A 20787-nucleotide genomic window follows, 5' to 3' on the forward strand; every position below is an offset into this window, starting at 1 on the left:
CCCTTCCCGGCGGCCAGATGGGAGCTCGCACCTGCCCGGGAGACTCGTTTGTTGGCACAGTGCGGCGTTTCGGGGGGCTGGCGGAGCGGGGACGGGGGTGGCGGTGCGGCGAAGGGGTCAGCGCCTGCAACTTCTGTGTTCGCTGCCGTTAATGATGTTGCCCTGCAAAATAGCGCGTCTGCGTATTCCTGCAGGCAACTGCTCGGTCCGGGTAGGGAGAGCGGTTGGTGTTCGCTAGCCGTGAGAGTGTGTCAGTAGCCTTACCGAGGTAATGGAATAGGGTGCTGAAATCTTGTTACGCTAAAATTCAACTTTTGCCACCAGGCTGTAAAAACTGGACCTCTCCCCCGCGGTGCATTTGTGCCCCTAATAAGGCTCAGGAGAAACGTTATTAGATTTCTGTGGGTTACAGAGGAGAGTAACTCACGGTTCTGATTTGGTTTGCTCATTCAGCTCTGTCGGTCAGAGAGGTCCCACAGTTCCCGGTACAGCATCCTGAACTGCCGGCGTGTCCTTCTTCCTAACTTGCATCCAGAGTATACAAATCTTGTACTCTTGAAAGCATGATTGAGGCCAGTGCCTTCGGTTTTTAAATGTTTGTTTGTTTGTTTGTTTTTGCCAGCGGATTAAGATGGGCTTTTGAAGTAAGATAGAAAGCTTCTTGCTGTAATTCCTATGCAAAAGATACCTGATGAACTCAGTTTCAAAATGATAGAGAGGTAGGCACCTTTTCTGGAACCCAGTTGAGAGCAAAACAGCCCACAAAGTACAGTTTCTCAATGGCTTGAATTCCAACATTAGTAGAAAAGGAGAATCCAAAGTTATTTTTACTGAAATAAGAAAGTGCTAGCATGTACTTTAAATTAAACTGCTCAGAAATCCACTGTGTAATCTACAGTTTCCCCTAATACTGTTTTCAATAAGCAGGACAAATCTATTTCCTGGCAAAGGGTTGAACAGATGGCAATCCATTAGCAAACCTGGCTTTTCAAAGGAAAGTATTACTGTTTCAGAATGACACATTGCTTTTCCTTCCTAAAATTATGCTTTTAAAAAATCCACAATACACAAAAATGCAAATCAGTCTCAATTTAAATACAAGCATCCGTTGACTGTGTCCAGAATATGCCTAACCATTTGGCAGGGGTGACAACATTAGAGTCTCCCTGGTTGTCAGCCAGGGCTGATATTAGCACGAGTGAGATAAAACATTGCAGAATGATAGGATGTGATGTGCAAAAGGAAAATATAGACAAGAAGAAATAGATCTAAATACTGCACCTGGTCTGCAGAAGGCCATTCCGCCAGAGGGATATACTTCCATCACCTATAACATGTTGCTGCTATGTCAGCTGAAGAGGGTGGGCTGAAGCAACCCCAGAAGCGACCACACCAAGCCCAGTGCTTCCAGGTATTTCTTCTGTAGTCCTTCCTTCACAGCCGTGGAAGAATGAAAGTGCTACATGGTGAGATTTACCAGATTTTTAATGCTTTTATTAAAATAGACACAGCTATATTTAATGTCACTATGCTTTGCATAGGTCTGCTGTGATCTAGGCGCATCTCTGAAAAGTCTTCTACTCTCATATCCACTTTGCCATGTCCCACAGCAAGCCCAGTGCAGTGAGAAAATAGCGAGTGTTTCAGGAGACATTGCTGGGGGAATTACTGCTTGATCTCTGTCCAGGAAGTGTTCTTAATTTCCCCTTCCTAAGGGTCACTGAAACAGTAAAACATCATATATATACATAGATCAGAAATCTGAAATACACTCTTGACATGGTCTCCTTTGGGTCAAAATATCCACACTGTATTCTAGTATGGAGATGTGAGCTTTCTTAAAGCCTGATGTACATGGAATTCAAAACCTCTACGTTAAAATGAATTACCGTTTAAAGGTGAAGGGCATGTTGTGTGTGAATGATTGAAAGCCAGTTACATTCTGGAAGATTACTTTAGTCCAAAGCACAGGAATTAATTTCCTTAATTCCTGTCATCATGTACCTTTCTACCTGCACAAATGTGTGCAAGTTCCATTAGGGCTCTTTAATATGTGAAACAAGTTCACAAAATAATGGAAATTTTAATCACAATTTAATCTCAAAGGCTTTTGCTTGACCTTTGCGGGGTGCTCTGCTGGGAGGAGGGGAAGGAATCAGCAACTGTTTCAGGGAGGAAATGTAAAGCAGTGGAGCTACGTGTGGGTATCACTTAGGGGGTTGGCCCCTGTGTTTGAGAGGTTTGGGAGAGGGAAGAGTCTGTCTGCCGGGTGTCTTCCAACAGCCAAGTAAGTATCCTCCGTAAAAAGTGCACCCTTCCTATATGTACTGCAAGCATCTTACATCCTTATTTGATACCACCCCATCAGTAATCTCCAGTGTCCATCAGAACTAACTAGGGGAATTTTTTAGGCCGATTCAAAGCTTAAACCCTGAAGGTGTAGGGAGCTGTAACTTGTTCCAGGTTGAGATGGAAAGCTTCAGTTCTGGCTTTCATACAATGACAAGCAAAAAAAGCAAGACTGGGATTTTTACTTTTTTTTTTTCTTATTTTAATGTTTGAGGTTATAGATTTTTACATATGTTCCTAGCTTAATTTACTTCCATTTAACAAACAAAAGCAGTCACTCCAAACCAAAATGGGAATGTTTAAAAACACCTGTACAATTATTTTTTACTTCTTCAACGGGTGTCTTTACTAAAAACTTGGTTGACACTGATTTTGGTTACGGAGAGCTCTGATTGCAATTAACTGGCGTTTTCCAACAGTATTTATTTGTATTGTCATACCACTTATCTTGTCAAGTCTTGCATCTCGTCCTTCTCTATATGGGACAAGCAGCGCTGCCTTTGCCTCTCTTCTCAATGTCTGTTGCTTTCCACAGGGGCGTTGCCTCAGTCTACCCAGTGACCAGCAGTTGCTGCCTTCCCCTTTATTATCTAGAGCCCCTGGTCTCCCTTGCATGGTGTCTTCTGTTGCCCTGCTTTTCTCAAAGCCTCAGTGCAGTTAACTCCATCGCTCTGTGCATTGCCTGTAACAATTACCCATTTTCACTGTTCAGCAACCAAATTTCCTACTCTGATCTTCTGCTGCCCCATGACCGTCAGCACCTCAACAGCTTGACGTTGTCTCAAATGCTGCATAGCCATCAGGTGGCAATGTTCTGCTTTTCTCCAAGTGCAGTGTCATCTTGCCCCAGCCAGCTTAGCCTCCTCACCGTTCTCTGAGGACCCCCTGTGAGTTCCTGTGTGCTGCAGGTACGCCTTGTGAGCAGTTAGAAATTAAAGGGAGCTTGGTGTGGGTGAGATCACTTAAAGGGTGTGTTGGCACAGTCTGATGGAAACATTTTCTGCAAGTACCATTATGCTCCCAGAAATACGTTGGGAGGGAATAGATTTCTGTGCTTCCCTTGGCACTCATTTTAGGAGGGGTCATATGGAGGCCTGCAAATTGAAGCAGACATCTTTCTAGCTATGCATAATAGATGTTTCTCTCTATCTGAACCTTTTTATTTTGCTAAACATCTGGCAAATTTTTCATAAAGCTTATCTTTGAATTTTACTTGTGCTCTTCCTTCCAAGATGAAAATCTGCTTTGAAATAAAACTGACAGTGTATTTGCTCAAATTGCTGCAAAACCTCAGTCCCAGTTTCTCTCTGCATAGGACCGTGAAAGTGGCAGCTTTAAAAGGGCACTTTTCAAAAGTTGTTCTTGTTTTTGAATATATTGTACAATTAGCCTGTGTGAAGACCATCTCATGATTAAGAGCAAGGGAATATCTTTTCATGAGAAGGGGGGGCTTTCAACTATCTTTTGTTAATAATCCATGTCCTATTATGTTTTTCCTTATATAGTTACTATTCATGTCATTGATGGTTTCACTTCTTCATCTGACTGAGGATAAAAGAAGAAATTTGAATAGACTGAATATACAGTGCTGATATTTTAATCCCTGTGAAGTTTCATAACAAGGTCATAGCTATTGGCTATTGACAACCAAATTTCCCTTGCTTTCAAATGGAAACTGGAAAGGCTTTTTGCTGTTTGGCTGTAATGCGTAACTGAGTTCTGTTGGTTTTTTATGAATTTAAGCAAATATTTTTCCAGGAGAGTGGGTGTCCCCAAACTTCCTGAAAATCCTTTATAAAGCACCATGTTCCGTGACAATAAATAAGAATACAAATGGGCTTGGAATTGCCATCAGCTGTTAGAGATGGTAGACAAACTGTCAGATGTGGTACCAGATGGTGCCTGACCATTAATATACATTGGTACTTGCTAGAATACTCCTCCTTCCTCCTCTCCTCTTCCTGTCATTTTTCTTCTTGTTACATACTCATAGCCTACATAAGTGGGGATTTTTCCCCATCTGTGCCCAAATATATGTATATAACAAATAGTATTGAACATAAGTTGTGGTAGACTGCGCATATATTAGTATAATCTATATTATCTTGGGAAAAAATATATAACGTACTCATCAGGAAGTAAAAATCAGATTCATACAGTGTGAAATACAGTCCTTGACAGAAGAGCAGCGTAAGGCCAGATCTCTCTCACACGGGGTGAAGCCCTGTGGAGCAGTGCTAAGCGATGTGATGCTCCCTGCCTGGCTCTCTGCCTGTCATGGGGATGTCTTCTCTTGCTCTTCAGCCTAGTGTGCTAAAATTGAAAAATACTTCTGCAAGTGCCACATGCTTTAAGTCTAACATTTCTGTTTGGTATGCCAACTGAGGACGTATAAATAAATAAATTCATTCTTCCAAGAAGAAAAAGAAGGCCAATTGTTTGTAGGAACAGAAAAAAGTGACAGTTCTGATCACAGACTGAGATGTTTGGGGGTTTTTTACATCACTGTGTCAACATTTATTTGATTTTTTAAAATGCATTTTTATGAAGGGATGGATTCAGGTAAGCAGATTGAGCTGGTGATTTATGGGTGATGACTAGGACATTTTGTGAGGATCCATGCAGTTGAAGTGTTAGTTAGATAAATGTACAGTTCAGTTTGCCTCCTGAGCTCTGGAGCTGGACTAGGAGCAAGTATGTACCTACATGTCATCTTTGGTTTTCATGAGCGGTGTAAACATACATGGTTTGAAAAGTTAAATGTGCATGTCCAGCTTAAATGTCTCTGGCAGTACAGGCCTGACCTGAAGAGGTGCTGGCGCACATGGTGCCAGGCTGGGCATGACAGAGGTGGGCAGGGCACCCCTGGGAGCACAGCCCTCCCAGAGAGAGCCCTGTGCTCCAGCCCAGAGCGACTCACCGAGGTATGGAAATTGAGGGAGCGCTGCACCTGTACACAGACATGTCTTCTACAAAATTTGTGGCATCTTTTAACATTAAGTCACCTTTGTGAAGTGTAGAGGGGGAATATCTTAAATTTCCAATCGTGTTTCCTTCAGAAACACATAACTGATAATAAAGCATATCTCTGTAGAAGCTGGATGTGAGGTCAGGAAATGTTTGTGAGGCACCTTTGAAAGAGCAACCAGGCCCGTGGGTGACTGATGGCTATGCAGGGACCTTGAGTTCCTCCTGCTCTGTCAGGCTGAAAATATTCTTTAGACGTGGTAGCAGTGAATTAATCATTTTAGTCTACGTGAATTTATCCTGTGTAGAGCAAAGTAGTAAGCTGAGCCCCCCTGTATGTGTCCTGCATCTGATCCCTCAAAGGGGATCTGCGCCTGCAGCTGGGTGAAGAGAACAGAAGCTTTGACAAGCCCCTGCACAGGTGTGAGATTCACCGTTTGCAACAGGTTGCCAGAGTGTTAATTAGAAAGCACAAGGGATGCTATTTTTGCATGCAGTAAATGTATACTCTCCATATACAGATAATATTGAAAAAGAAGGATTCATTTTATAAATAACATGCATATGCTGGATCCTACAAACAAGTTTCACATTGATGTCCAAGAGACATCTGTGTAACTACAGAAAAATGGATTAACTTCTTAATATAATTATAAGTAAAAAATTTGCTTAATTCCATCCTGTCACTTGAATTGGAACCTTCTAGTGATGTTATCAGGCAGAAACTTTTTTTAAAATGTGACAAACTACTGAAGTCATCAGCTTTGTGCAGAGGATAATTTGTCCTTTGAGTTTGCTGTTTCAGGACACGTACATTTACATCTCTCCTTAACATAGATGACAAGCATGCAAGACCAAAAAGATATAAATACAAGCTTTTGGCTTACCTGTGTTGCTCAGATACAAATTAATGTTCTTGTAAGTAATGGAACAGAATCTGAAATATGAATTATGAATTATGTAAAACTATTGATTTTAGTTACTCATTAGAAGCACAAATAATGAGAAGTTGATGATTTAAGAGGAAACGAAGCAAAGGCAGATAGATAGTGTTTTGAGAAGCACGTAGATGGAAATTTTTAAGTCTGTCTTCCATCACACACAATTAATTTGTTTCACATGATGCATTTTTGACATTTTAAATGTAATACATACTGATGTGCTGTAAACTGTACATGTATGTATAAATCCAGGCATTTTCAAAGTTAATCTCAGTCATCTTAATCTTCTTTTGCTGGAGTGACATTTGCTGGAGAGTCAGCCCCTGAATAAGAAACATTTAACTGTTAATTCTCTATTCAGATGAGAAGATTTTGATGCAGAAATGCACATTTAAATACTGACAGTGTTTTCCTGAGTATTTAAACCACAAGACTGGATCTTAGATGTGTTAAATACAGAGGTAGATGCATGTACATATTTGAGAACTTGTTTCACCAAGGTCTAAAACAGAGTGGTTAAATAAACCCCAGATTTCTCAAATATAACTCAGCAATGTTACCAGTAAGCGCATACAGCTTCTCATAGTGTGTTGTTACCCTAGTGCTACTTTACTATTAAATATAAGAAAAAGAGAGAAAAAAATCTTGTGTAGAAAACTGTGTCTCAAGATTGGAGGAGGATTATTCTTTATTATTTAAAAGATGGAACAGTTAAGTACCCATGAATACACAGAGCATCAAAGCATTGATTTTAATTGTTTCTGTATAAACATGGATAACTGCATAAGGAAGACTGTTGCTCAAAATGGGCTCTTAATTTATTTCTTCTGAACCAAAATTACATTTTTACTGGTTCTTTTCAATAAAAGCCCATGTTTAATCACTAATCCTTCACATCCACTAACTCTTTAATACTCTTTTTTAACCATGTTTTCTGAAAAAGAGTAAATCTCCTAGACCTTAAGGTATCAATCCCTCTACAATCAGCACCGGAGAAGAATGTACTCGAAATAGATTAGGTGGATGACCATGGCCATCAGCATCAGTCTTAGCCCTTGGAAATTTATATACCATCATCTCTTCACTTTTATATAGATTTGGTAGCAGTGTTTTCATCAGATAGTATTTACTGAACCACCACAGGAACAAAAGGATAATGTAGCTGCTCCTTCTTATACAGAGCCAGACCAGAGAAACTTGAAGAGGGCATGATGACTTTAAAATCTATGGAAGCAGTCTTTGGAAAAAGAGGTGGTTGTATGTCTGATCCCCTCTGTAGCCTGATAGTATTGTAACCCAATAGTAATAGCTCTGGAGTTTCTACTAATTTATACAGCACCTTTTGCATTCTAACAGTACAGCCATGTCAAAGTAGGCCAGGTGTATATCTTAGGTACATAAATGGTGAAATCAGGCTGCAACCTGAGGTGAGTTCCAGTTCTCTTGCTCCTATTCTCAGCATCATTCAACACATAGGACACCAGGCAACAGCATTGCAAATGTGACAGTGAGCTCTCTGTTTCTCACAGGGATTTACTGTTACAAAGTTTTGTTCTTAACTTGCAACAGCAATTCTACAGTCACAACTTTCTTCTAAGATCATATTTGTTTCAAAGTTAACAGTGGTCAGTTATTGACACCTACCAGCGGTATATTTGTACTGCCTAGTTTTGCAGGGATTTATTAATAAAGGATTTTATTTATATTGCATTATTCTTGCTGTTGTAACTTTTCACATGCACATTTTCAAAGAACAGGGTTATTTCCTTTCCTGAGAAATGAGTAGTATGTAGTCAGCTACCAGAGGAATTCAATCTGCAAAAAGCAATATCCTTAAATCCACTAAAACTGAATAGAGTATATTAACTCTCTTCTTGTTACCTGAGCCTACAGATAAAGTCGTGTTAGGTATGTGTACGTAACAACTACATCGCATCCATTGTATTGCACAAATGACATCTTTTCTCTGTTGTCTCACCAGAGTCTCAAACCACCTAAACAAACAGAAGACAAAAATCGTGATGCTAGACTTCAAGTGACAATTTGTATTGTTGCTATGTACAATTGCCAGTAGCCCACGGCCATCTTCCTCATCTTTCTGGTAATAACAGAAAAATATTTAAGACTAAGATTAACTGGAGAGATAAGAACTGAGGAGGGGCAGCAGGAGACTCTAGTAATGACATATGAGCATAGAAGAAAGTGAGAGTTACTGCTTTGGCTCAAACACAGTGCCTGTTGTGAAGGAGAATTAGCATCCCAAAGTTAACCTTACCTCCCTTCGCGAGACACCTGTTGGGGCCTTGTTTTCCCTCTTCCTGTCTTCTGATGCAAACTAAAAACACTCACTGAAAGTATCATTGTGGGAAAGACATGAGGTTGCCCATATGGCCAATACTTGTTTTCTGATGTGCCCATGGGATGCACAAATACTCGGTTTTGCTTAGGCAAGGGAGCAAGAAAATAGATATTTAGATACATAGATAATCTGAGAGAAGAGTGTGTTCTTTTTCATCCTGTTTTTTCTTTGTTCAGGCAAGTTTATTTCTTGTAATTATTTCTGTTTTCTGCTTCTCTAGCTTAGTCAAATTTTTAATACATTCATTGATTTTAATGTTTTTTCTCTTATACGCTTGTGGTTTAAAAAACAAAAGCACTTATTCTGTTAAATAGGGTCCTTCGGGTATGTTAATTGTACCAGCTTTTCTTTCTTTTAATCTGGGATCAGAACCTCTAAAGCGTTAACGTTTGCAGTTTCAGCAAAGTGTCCAGCACGCTTTCATCTAACTGTTTAAAGCAGCTCTGCTCCAGCATGGTGAGCGGTGTCTGCTGAGGCAGAACTGATCCTATAAGATCAAGTGATGTTGTGATCAGGAGACATATGAGGCTGGTGAAGAGTTATCAAGGCATCTCTCTACGAGATATCTATGGCTACAGGAAGCAGTAGACAGGTTTCTTGCTTTCATATAGTTCAAGATGTAGGAACTTAATTCATTAAGACCAGGTCTATTCACCATGCTGAATTTCTCAGGGGGTTATAGCTTTGCTTCAGAGGATTTTCTTTCTGTCATTACATAGTTTCAGGAAGTCAGACAGAACACCATTTTATGTGTCCTGTGTAGGCAAATAGTGGCTTTTAAACACTTGATATCTCTCTTTTTTTTAAAAAAAACTGCTTACAGAAAGACTGAGAATTAAAATAAATAACACAAAGTCTGAAACTACAAAATATCCTGCTTTCTGCAGGAAACACGGGTTAATTTTTTAATGTAAAGAATATATACTTATATATTCTTTATATATAAATATATATTTATTTGAATACAAAATAAACTTAAAAAAAAACAGTTGTATTTTTGTGTCATATTTGTAGATGACTGTCCTTACTCAAAAAAAGGACCAGAATAATGTCTCATCTGTTCTATTCAACAGTGAGTGGCTAGCTATAAATCATAGTTATGATCACAAAGAGCAGGTATGATTAACCAATATAAAGTCAAAACTATATACAAAGGAAAAAAAAGGAATTTTACTTTCCCTTCCCTTTTCTTTACAGCTAATGCAGGGGAAAAATTATATTCAGTTTTAAGTACTGTGTTAGAAAATATCATAGTTTTCAATGCTCTTCTGTTCTTTGGGTTTGCAGCTTTATTTTTTAAATCTTTTCTCTTAAAGCATAATTTGGTAACGTGTTTTCACACTGATGCTCTGTTTGGTGCCTTCTATACAAAAGCAGTGGATGCTGTCAAATGTAAAGGGTTGGTGTATCTGTAATTTCTTGATTTCTCACAAATGGCAAAATCTTCTGGTGAAAATTTTTGAACTCATATTTATGCACCTCCTCATCCCGATTGCTTTAGAAATTGCAGTGAAGCTAATTTGGAAGATTTAAAATTATATCAGTGTTTAAAAGTGATTAGGGTTTAAGGTTAATTTAAAATGCTCATCTTTGAAAATTCTGAATTGCATTATTACTCTTCAGGCCTTGAATTAAGCCAGTGAAACTCATTGAAATGATCCTGAATTATCCATTAATTCAGTATTTACTGTTTTGTGATTTATTGTCATTCCTTTAAAAAGCAACAATATAAATGTGACAGTACCAAGCCACTTTCTCTAAGTATCTGATGAACTCCTAATAGTTTGAGGAACTCTCTAGATCAATCTTACACACACACAAAAGCAAACAAAATCTGAAAACTGCTGACAAAGATGCTCCTGTGACTTATATCAGTTATATGAAGACTTCAGTGAAAAATTTGAAGACTAGTTCTATCTATGTATAGTATGGAATATGCTAAGAAGACTGACCAAAATAAAGTAAATCCAGTTCTCCCAGTTGGCCTTCGTGGTGGGTTAAGGCTATTAAAAATCCCTAGCTGAGGAGAAGAACAGAAATCACTAATTAAAACTTAAGAGAGGGGGAAGGGTGGGAAGGTTACCCAAGACACTGTAGACATTGTGAGGTTCAGAGAACACAGAGAAGCATATTTTTTAAGGGAATCTTCTGAATGTTGCGTTTGAACAACAGAGTATTCAGGAGCAGTATGCCTGAAACAGCAAAAGTGGGTGAACTTGCTGAAGAGAGCCCTAAAGGGCTTTTGTGGTGTTGAGGATGCTGGATAGAGGGGTTCTCCGCAGAGTTTGCTGCCTGTATTTGGATCACAGGTGGCACTTCTTTCTCTGCAAATAAACTGTGTCCTTTCTAGAAGTTATTTTGCAGAACTACTCAGACCTTTGCTGTCATATTCAGGTGTTCCTGCCAAAGCTACTGGGAAAACTTACGGTATATAACACTGGCTTGGGTTGTGCAACAGCTGGGTCACAGGCTCTGTGTCTGAGAAGTGGAATGAAGCAAAGAACTTGGATGCCTAATGGTGTGCCTGAGGAGCTAGACCCACACAGAACCTGGGTGCAGCTCAAACATATGGAAACATATAGACCAAACTACAGTCTGATGAGTAGCTGTAGAAAATGAGCCTGCCCCAGGCCACGGGGGAATGTATGTAGAAACCCATGTGGATATGCCATTAATGTCATTGCAGGCAGTTGCCTCACATCAGGCAAAATAAGACAGAGATACACTCAATCATATTTCATGGTTGATTTTTCTCATACATTAAGAAGAAAAAAAAATCCATAAAATCATTGTTTAAAGCATCTTCAAAAGCTTTAACTGAAAACCACCTTGGCCTGTCTGCTAACAACACTGTTTTTGTCAAATGTAACTGTTCCGAAGTACGGTATCTCCTGGATCACATGGAGATAAATTTGCGTGAGTCATTAGCTATATATCTGGACAGTAAGAGTGGGTTTCATCATACTGATGTAGATGTCTAATACGTAGGATGCAGGCATTTACATCTGAGCTAATCATCTAATCTCCCTTTATAGTCAACAAAGAGAACAGGCACACCCAGAGTATGATTCATCCCATCTAAAATAGGTCAGATGAATTGTAGCCTCAAAGTGTCTTGTTTTTCCTCATTGACTATAACAGCAGTCTAGGGTGAGTCGCTGGGCTGTCGATGTCTATATCAGAAGTGTGGCTGCTTGAAACCCTTCACCACAAGATGAATCATGAGAGTTCTGTATCGTTGTTCTTTATTGTATTTATTTGTTCATTCATAGTAATGTTTAACCACAGGAGTGTAAAGTGACACTGCATTAAATCTCTAACTGCTACATGTATCATCTAAATCAGGGTATGAAAGCACTAGTAGTATTATTCTTGCTATAATTAATTTGAATAGACCTCACATATACACACTATAAACTGTTGACTAATATTGCTGTTTTCTAACAGCTTAGCTCATTGTTCCCTGCACATCGAGTCTGTCTTACCATAGTGAAGTACATCTTTATGCTTACTGATTAGCATGAAATTTTGGACAACACAAACATCAATTGGCCACTCTGCCTGTTTCTGAACTCTGCATATTAGATTAAATAAATATGTTAAATTAGTAGAAGAACTTTTGTATTTTAGGAGAGCACTGGGCTGATAGTAAGGAACCACAGAGGTGAATGGAAGCATATTGGACAGTCTGGTATTTGACACCAGAGTAAATTGTACAAAGCAGTGGCTGACAGCAGAGCTCTAGTAATACAGAAAATTTTCAACAGATACACACTGAAAATTTTCCAGAGCTCATGTTTTAACCATGAAGTCACATAGATAGTTTGATACAATGTACTAGGGCTACTGGCTATGAATTATGAGTGAACTTTGCTAATCACCACAGAATTCTAATTGCCCAACCATTGCTTACCTGCTGTCGTTTTATAGTATTTGAGAAGATCACTAAATATAATAAAGCGTCCCATGTAGGCTTTGGGAAATATGATAAAAAGTTGACAGAATAACATTAAGAATTCTGGAATGTATTCTTCTGAGCTTAAAGAAATAACTAAACCTGAAAGAAAGTATTGGAGGAATGAAAAACTGCTGACGATTATAAGGACCTGTTATGTCATGCAAATTCTTCACCTTCAGCCTGATTAAAGGTCTTTAAGCATGACAGAACAGAGACTGAAAATTGCCAGAATTAATATTTTGTAATGTCATGGTGAAGCTAGTGAATATTTTAGAGACTTGCTGAGTATCCTTGCTGCAGTTTGTAGGGATGTTCCACCTCTTTGAGGTACCAAAGGCTGGTGTTTATGCAGCACAATTTACTGTTCCTAGTAACTGGCATACTAATGCAGTGAAGGTCTCCAGAATTAACAGGAATGAGGCATAGAAAGACCTCAAGAAGACGAGAAACCTGTTCTCTAATATCTTGTTTATAAACAAGTGTTCATCGTATTTTGACTTTGGGAGCAACTCAACAGCATGATTCTAGAGTAGTTATCAGAGTACAGAAATGCTATGTTTCTGAGTAATTGTCATTTAAACTAGTATTACACAGCATTGTAGCTACTGTTTAACTGCCTAGTAGTCTCTTAAGTCAGAGGATAATATATTTATGTTAAGGACTGCAAATCAACTAACAGACCTAGCACAAGAAAAGAAGGTTGGACACTGGTAGATATACAACAGTTTTCACATTTTACAGTACAAAGAATGCACGTATGTTCTTTTTAAAGAGTGACTGGTATTAAATGGGACATATTTAGCATGCTTAAATAATTTTCTACATTTTTCCTAATATTTTTCAACCTTTCTGCCTAAACTGAAACAAACATAAACCCTGATAAAAATCTACCAGTGTGAAACGCCAGACTGGACAACTTTCACAGAATGCTGGAGCCTGATCTATCCAATTTTAAGAGGAAAGAGAAAGAGCACCAAATTCAGACCAGCCAGGATTCTTTCTGTGGATTCATAATTTGCTTTTGAGTTGTAAAAGCTGAATTTCAAAGTGTTGGAAATAGTGTTTACTCTTCAAAACATCCAGCAAATTAAAGAAATCAGTCTACATTGTGCATCGCTAGCTATCTGAACAAAAATTAGTAAGTGAAAACAATATATGACAGAACAAAGTGATAACTAAGATTACCTTTTTTCAACCACATTATGCTATATGGCTATGTATACATGATTCAACATTTAGTATAGCCTGTGAATGTTCCGCTTGTATCATAGTGTGGTATCTTGCTAGTTCTGTGTTCTAGTGATTCCTCTCTTTCTTAGCATTTGTATAGTAACCTCCTGCTTGTGTCCTACTAACAATGGAAATGAAACTTCATTCAAATCAAAATACAGAAAGAACACTTAAAATGAGATTTTTTCTGAGAGTCATGCTTTTCTTTTGATGAGTGCACTTGATAAAATGCATTCCACCCACCCACACACACACACACCCCCGCTTTCTCTGTGTTTCACTGATAATGTGACCCACCACACTGAAACAGTATTATTTCCTGAAAGGCCGTAGGCAAGCATGATGATGATAAGACAAAAAGGGAAGTGAATGTTAAAGAGAATAAGAGAGAAAGGAATTGTGCATATGTATGAGAAAATCGGGGGGAAAAAAAAGGTAAAAAAAAAAAAAAAGGTGTGGTTAGAGTTGGATGTAATAAGGGGGGAAATAAGCACATATTCCTTTTAAAGTGTATGCATCATAGAATACAGAGGAATAATTCTACCCACATCATTACTCAAAATTCCCACCAATTTCTGTGGGATATAAATGTAAGAAATTAAGATAGATTTCAATGACATTACCATGAGTTTAATGTTAGTATAAGGGAATTCATATTTCAGAAAATGTTTGAGAGTAGGCAAAACAATCCTTTTCAGAAGTTGTGTTTAAACAATATCTTTGCTTAAATAAAGGACAAATTCGAAATAAAAAATAGGGGTATTTTATTTACATAGAAATTAACTATATTCAACATAATTCCAGGATTTTTTTTGACATATGTCTATATAAATACACACACACACACTCTTTTCATCGATTTGCACTTTGCACAAGTATGTAAGAAAATTGTATTTGAGAACAGTTTCTTGATGATAACGTTTAGAAGCAAAACTAGTGAGGTTTGTAATCAAAGGATAACTGGGGACAAGAAAATTAGCCCAGCAAAGAAGAACCAGTCTTTCTCAAACATATGACAATGCTCTAACTGACTTCAGCAGGGGTGGCTTCTCTGCTATATGTTTTGGTTTTTTTTTTTATTGTAACTTTGAAATTTTCCTCATTGCCAGTCATATCACTTCTTTGAGCAAGCACTTACTTAGTTTTAGCCGGAACTCACCTTGAGTGAACCATCAGCAAAAAGCCTATGCAGCACTTAACTTCTTGTGCACTGATAAATTTAACTGCTTAACCTGTCCTAAAGCAATTTTTTGTTCATGTCTCCCCTTCAGAGTTATTAATCAAAGGAAATACAGCCTATTACATGAGGTCATATTTTATACACTCATGTTTATACATTTGTAGTCTGTTCAAAATCTTCTGTTTTGTACCAACTGTTAAATTTAGTTCCTGACAAAGCATCAGCTGGTAACAAACAGCTTTGGCCCTGAACACATGCCTTGTTTTCATTCTGTAATAAGCTCTTTATTTGTCTGTATTCTCTCTACTGTGAGCAGTATCCCACAAGTCATTGTCGAATTGAGCAAACTATGGGCCTAATTGTGATGAAAGAAGACTTCTTATTGTTAACAGATATGATAGGTGAATAATAAATCAAAGCAAGAACCTGGGCAACTGCATTCATGTATTTTAGCATGTTGGATGAATTTGGAAGTGTGGAAAGTCAGAATGCTCTTGGGATATTCTGTTTTTTCTTTACTCCCAGCCACTTCTTAATCACAAAGTTAAGTGATCTAGTATTGGCAAGTGACAACTTAGTCCCCAGTTTTCCTTACAAGACTACAGACTAAACACCTATGCCAGACTTTTCAACCAGAATATGAATTTATCATTTGTATTGTAACACTTGGCACTTTAGAAGTGATTAGTTGTCATTTAGAGTCTGGTCCATGCCCTAGGGAAGTGTTTAGACCTGTACTTAACTCTTTAGATTGATTAATGTACCTAAAGCTATTTATGTTTCCTCCTGGATCAGAACGGATTTCCCAATCAATACAAATTTTTCATTGAATATCATTTAGTTCATGGACTACAGCATGTGTGGGGTGATTCACAAAATTTTCAGGTGTGGTAATGAAACTTCTAAGCAACTGCAAGACAGCAACCTTTCTGTCATCAGTAGTACTGACCTTCTCCAAGTATAGCTGGTGAGAGGGAAAGACAGTTTGAAAATTACATGAACTGGCACTGGTAGACCCCAGTATGATTTAAATTATCTGAATAACTATCATGTATCACATAAATTTCAGAGGCCTTATCTGATTTATTACAGCAGGCAGTTGAAGCTTCTTCAGGATAAATCATCTAATTGATTTGTGCTGTCTGACCTACCAGTTTGCACCAACTGATACTAATAACTGGGGAGTGTGACTTAGTATTTAGCTAACTGCAAGGGTGGCAGATACAAAAGAAAAATTTCAAGATAAATGATTCGATAGTTTTGTTAGAAAATCACCATGACATTGTTACTGAGAACATTAAAAATTGTGTTTGTCTGTTGCATCATATTTTATTTAATGCATTGCCATTCTTTTGCACTCCATTGAAATGGTTCTTGATAAAGAGTATACTCACCTCTTCTTAAACCTCAAAACCATCTTCTTTGATATATTAGCTGCCATCAGTCATATTCTTTCTAATATCTCATTTTTTCTTGGTTTCCATGACCTTATTATTTCCCAGATCTCATAACTTTCTGATCATCACTTCAGTAAGTGCTTTAGAGGGATCTTTCTTGGTACACCTCCACATCCCTTTTTGTTTGCAAATACAGCTTCAACTGCTGCCTCTGTACATGCAGTTCACAAGCCTGCTTCATTAATCCAGACCTTTTCTTTCTCATCACACCAAGGGCTCTGTCTCTTAGATGATCCCTTTTGAATGATACTATGCCTCTCTACCATCAGATAGTGTGGAGTGGAGAAGGAGGGGCAGAGCAGGAAAGCAAAAGAGGTGGTGCTGAAGACCTCATTGTGTGCATTGTGCAGGGGGGTTGTTTCAGACTAGCTGTGATCTAGTAGCATGGACTGGATGCCCACTAACAGCTGAAGCACTGCTTGAGTTCCAAGACTGCTCTGTGATGCAAACTAGAGGAGCCCAGTAAGTGGAAACATCCTTCTGAAAGAAATACTGCATTCTTTCTGCCATGCTTCTTCTCACACTTTGAGCTGTCTTTTGGCAGAGGCCTATGAAAAACCTTGAGAACTGTTTGGGTGTTAATCTACTATTTCACAACCTACCATGCTGACCAGTTGCCTGCCTCTTTTAATTAAACTGTGAATTTTTTGAGGTGTCATTTTCTCTTTTCCTAATACTGATGCAGCTAGATAATAATTATTTTTTTATAAATGCAAATATGTGATTATGATTTTATTCCTAATGCAGCTCATCTACTGTAATCTCTTTTCTTTTTCCAGAAAACTTCTCATGTCTTTGTTGTATAAGACATCTGGTCGGTATAGCTCAGCTACAAGCCAAGGATTGTAAGAACAGTTTCAATTAGCATAATATCCCAGTCACAAACAGTACAATCTTTGTCATTGGAAAGGACAATTATATAAGGTTGCTTCTAGCCATTGTAGTAATTTTGGAGTTGTGTGGTTGGGGGGAGTGTGTTTATTTCTTTTTTGTGCAGTTAAAGTGCAGGATTAAAATGCCTCAAATATTGTTCTATCATTTAGTACTATGCATTCATTTCATCACTAGGATACAGACCTGTATTTAGTAGGGTGGTGTAACTGGCCAGTAGTGGCTCTTGTAGCTATGGAAAAGACGTTAGAAGATGTGAGAATGATCACACAGTCCAGACAATAGCATTGCCAGGTTCAACTATACCATCAAATTTACAGGAAAAGCTTCAAGGTAGCATTAAATGACACAGGAGGAGAAAATCCTATATTTAAGATCTGTTCTCCTGAAGACTGACCAGGATATGTATCTCTCAGTTTACTCCTGTGTGTAAGTCAGTGTGTCCCTTGCTTGACTATGAGGCCAGCCACTATTTCTTGTGCCCCTGTGTCCCCAGCAATAAAGGATTATTGGGCATCTCATGGGTTGGGGTTTTTATGTATGTATGTATCTTAGTAATAACTGTGTAAATTAGGAACTAGGGTTAAAGAGGAAAAATATGAGACTGAGGGTATGGGCACTGTTCAACTGGACCAGATTCTTGCTCAGCACTCAGTATGGCTACTCGCTTAAGCCCTCTGGACTGCTTTCCAAGGATCTTTCCCTTGACAATACATAGGTGCTTAAGGAGGATTCAGGCCACCAAAAATATTATTCCACGTATTTCTGTGGGTCATACAGGTTCTGTGTGGCAGATCAGGTCTTTGGAGACCTGGGCAAGAAGAGCCTTACACATTTTCTCTTATCTAGCAGATTTCCCATTCTTCCCTAGCAGACTTTACTTGAGTCTAGAAGACTTTCTTTATCAGTAGTTGATATTTAGACTTAGATTTATGAGAAAAAAAGATGAAATATTTTTCTTAGGTGTTGTCATCCTGAGGGTGCTTACATAAGGACTCAGCTTCATTCTTTCAGACTCTCTGAAAGTAGGACTGTTCCTTTGCTACTTTCTCTTATGTAGAAAGTAAGAAATATTTTATGTCTGCTAATATGGATTAGCTGCTTTGAACCAGTAGCTTTGTCCCAAAGAATGTTTGCACCTAAGACCGAACTCTGTGTGTTTGGTCTATGTGTACATACATGGTTCATCCATACTTTGGGATTTAGATCTCTGAACAGCAGTTGCATAACTGAAGCTGGTATAACACATGATTAATACAGTATGTGTTGGTAAAGCTGATTTTAAAGTTAAAATGACTATCAGCATGCCCCTTTTAGTCACTTATTAGTCACTATACTGATCTGTATTCCTTTTTTTTCCCCTCTCAGATGTTGCAAGAGCAATTGAGTTACTGGAGAAACTGCAAGAATCTGGAGAAGTACCAGTACACAAGCTACAGTCCCTAAAGAAGGTGCTGCAGAGTGAGTTTTGTACAGCTATCAGAGAGGTATGAAACTGAGATTTTTTGTTATCTCTCAGAATAATATCCCTCTTCTGAGAAGTATATTTGCCTTTCAGTGCTGGAGAAGCAGGACTACCTTGTATAAAGGATGATGGATGTGAGATGTGTCTGTAGCTGCCTGCTACCATGCAAAATGCTGAAGTTACTGAGAAGCAGACACAGAACAGTTGCGTCAGCAAGGCATCAAGCCTGAGGCAATTAGCCTTGCTAAGGAGAAAGGGTGATTAATTAGTACTTTAGTATTCTGCTCGTGCTGTTTCAGAGTCTGTGCTAACCTGTACAAGCACTGTGCTCAGATATGGGTACATGCCAGGTTGGGTCAGTGCAAGCTTAAATGCCTCTCCTTTGAACTCAGATGTGTGATAGGGTTGTGCTGATAAAATCAGAATGCTGTAAGAGACAAATGGTGCAAGTGCTGAAGTTAACTGAAGCCGACAGGAATCTTGCTGTTGAAGTCAGTGGTCAGGTCCCCAGTGGGCCTTGCTTGCTCCAGGAGTCAGAAGTCCTTGTTAGGTTCTTAAGAACTGTGATCATTACCCCACCAGCTGTGATCAGGGCCTTCCTAAGGTCTGCCCAATAGTAGATAATGATTATTGTTTTCTTCTAGTCAAGCTAGAGAAGAAGCACCCCACTTCCTATGTGCATACAAGCAGTATCTTTAAAGCAGTTAAATTACAAATACTTCTGTTAGAAGTTTCTTAGATATAAAGCATGAGTTAATACAACACTGTGTCAGACTTACCTACTGAAGTGAGTGCTGTTAGCCTACCAGATAGAAGCAGCTCTAAATGCGCTAATGAAGGCAACATCTTTTCAGCAGAGAATCTGTAAGAACTTCTGTTTCAGTTTATCTGTCTACTGCCTGGAACTAATCCTCCCTCGCTGAAATCAATGGGGAATCTAATGTTCCCTTGATGCTAGCAGAATTGAACTCCCGATAACTAGGCAACAGCAGCGCATCGTTTCAGTGGACTGCTGGGTGGCTGGAAGGAAGAAAGAGAGGAACAGACATTAGTTTAATAAGCAAAATGCAACACACTCTTTGTTTTATGGAATATATTCTTCCATGTGAGAAACAGAGAGGCTTCCACTTAATTAAATGACAGTTTTCAAGGCTTTTTAAAGGGAATAGTGTTCCTTGACAGTAAATAATGGCACTATGTACCCTGAAAAACTGATATTCTGACTAGTCCTTTCATTTAACCAACTAAATGCTTCTTTAATTGACCACAGAGCATTGAAAAGCTGTGGAGTTGGGTGGGTTTTTTTCAGATAGCAGAGCCTGGTAGTCCAGTTGCTAAAGGCAGCTTTTATTCTTTGCAGCAGCATCAGTGAAATCTTACTAATTTTATATTCATCTCTGGAAAATAATCATAGCAGAAACAAACACTAAGCTTCTTGAAACAGTTATAGGTCCTACCTTCCTAGGAAGCAGGAAAATGGCTTAGACAAATGCACTCTCAGTTCAGTGAACTGAAAGTAGATTTTGACAAAATCATCTCAGTGGCACAGAAGGTCTTTATAGAGTGTTGTGTAAAGACAACCTGCACATGGCAGACTATCTAATTAATAGTCACTTTAAGAAACCTGAAGCTAGTTACACAAGAATTGAGCAATAATGAATGAACAGTTAGATCAGTTCTACCAACTTCATAAATGAAAACATTTATTTCTTTTTAATATATTATAGTTATATAATATAACTGTTATAATCAGACAAAGCCAATTTTTATAAAAATATATAATTTTATTTGGGTTCAATCAATTTAGGGTGGGAAGCAATAGGCAAAGCAGCGCTGGGTGCATGGAGAGCCACAGCTCTGCCACACACACCCCGAGTTCCAAAAAGCAGCGTTTTTTATACTCTTGTGCCATCGTCTTTAACCAATCTCCTCCCGTCAGAGTTGTCCTGCTCTTTTCCATTGGGTCATTTGGGTTGCCGGGGTGCATGTC

General features: G+C 38.5%; 2 protein-coding genes across 3 annotated transcripts in view; one reads left to right on the forward strand and one right to left on the reverse strand.

Moving 5' to 3' along the window:
• Positions 1–531, reverse strand: part of ACSS3 (acyl-CoA synthetase short chain family member 3) — a 147854-nt gene extending 147323 nt beyond the window's left edge. Inside the window, exon 1 of the mRNA XM_026864053.1 lies at positions 428–531. The gene's annotated coding sequence lies outside the window, so the exon portion shown is untranslated. The remainder of the gene's footprint in view (positions 1–427) is intronic.
• Positions 532–1435: 904 nt separating this feature from the next.
• The window catches only part of LIN7A (lin-7 homolog A, crumbs cell polarity complex component), a 48681-nt gene continuing 29329 nt past the window's right edge, over positions 1436–20787 (forward strand). The window contains exons 1-2 of one of the 2 annotated variants that reach the window (XM_026864073.1): positions 1436–1466; positions 18701–18819. In XM_026864073.1, coding sequence (XP_026719874.1) covers positions 1451–1466; positions 18701–18819 — 135 coding nt within the window. In that variant the 5' untranslated portion in view covers positions 1436–1450. The remainder of the gene's footprint in view (positions 1467–18700; positions 18820–20787) is intronic. The other variant, XM_026864064.1, reaches the window with a different exon arrangement.

The sequence above is a fragment of the Athene cunicularia genome (assembly GCF_003259725.1).
Source record: "Athene cunicularia isolate RWA chromosome 1 unlocalized genomic scaffold, athCun1 chr1_part2, whole genome shotgun sequence".
Classification (NCBI taxonomy): Eukaryota; Metazoa; Chordata; class Aves; order Strigiformes; family Strigidae; genus Athene; species Athene cunicularia.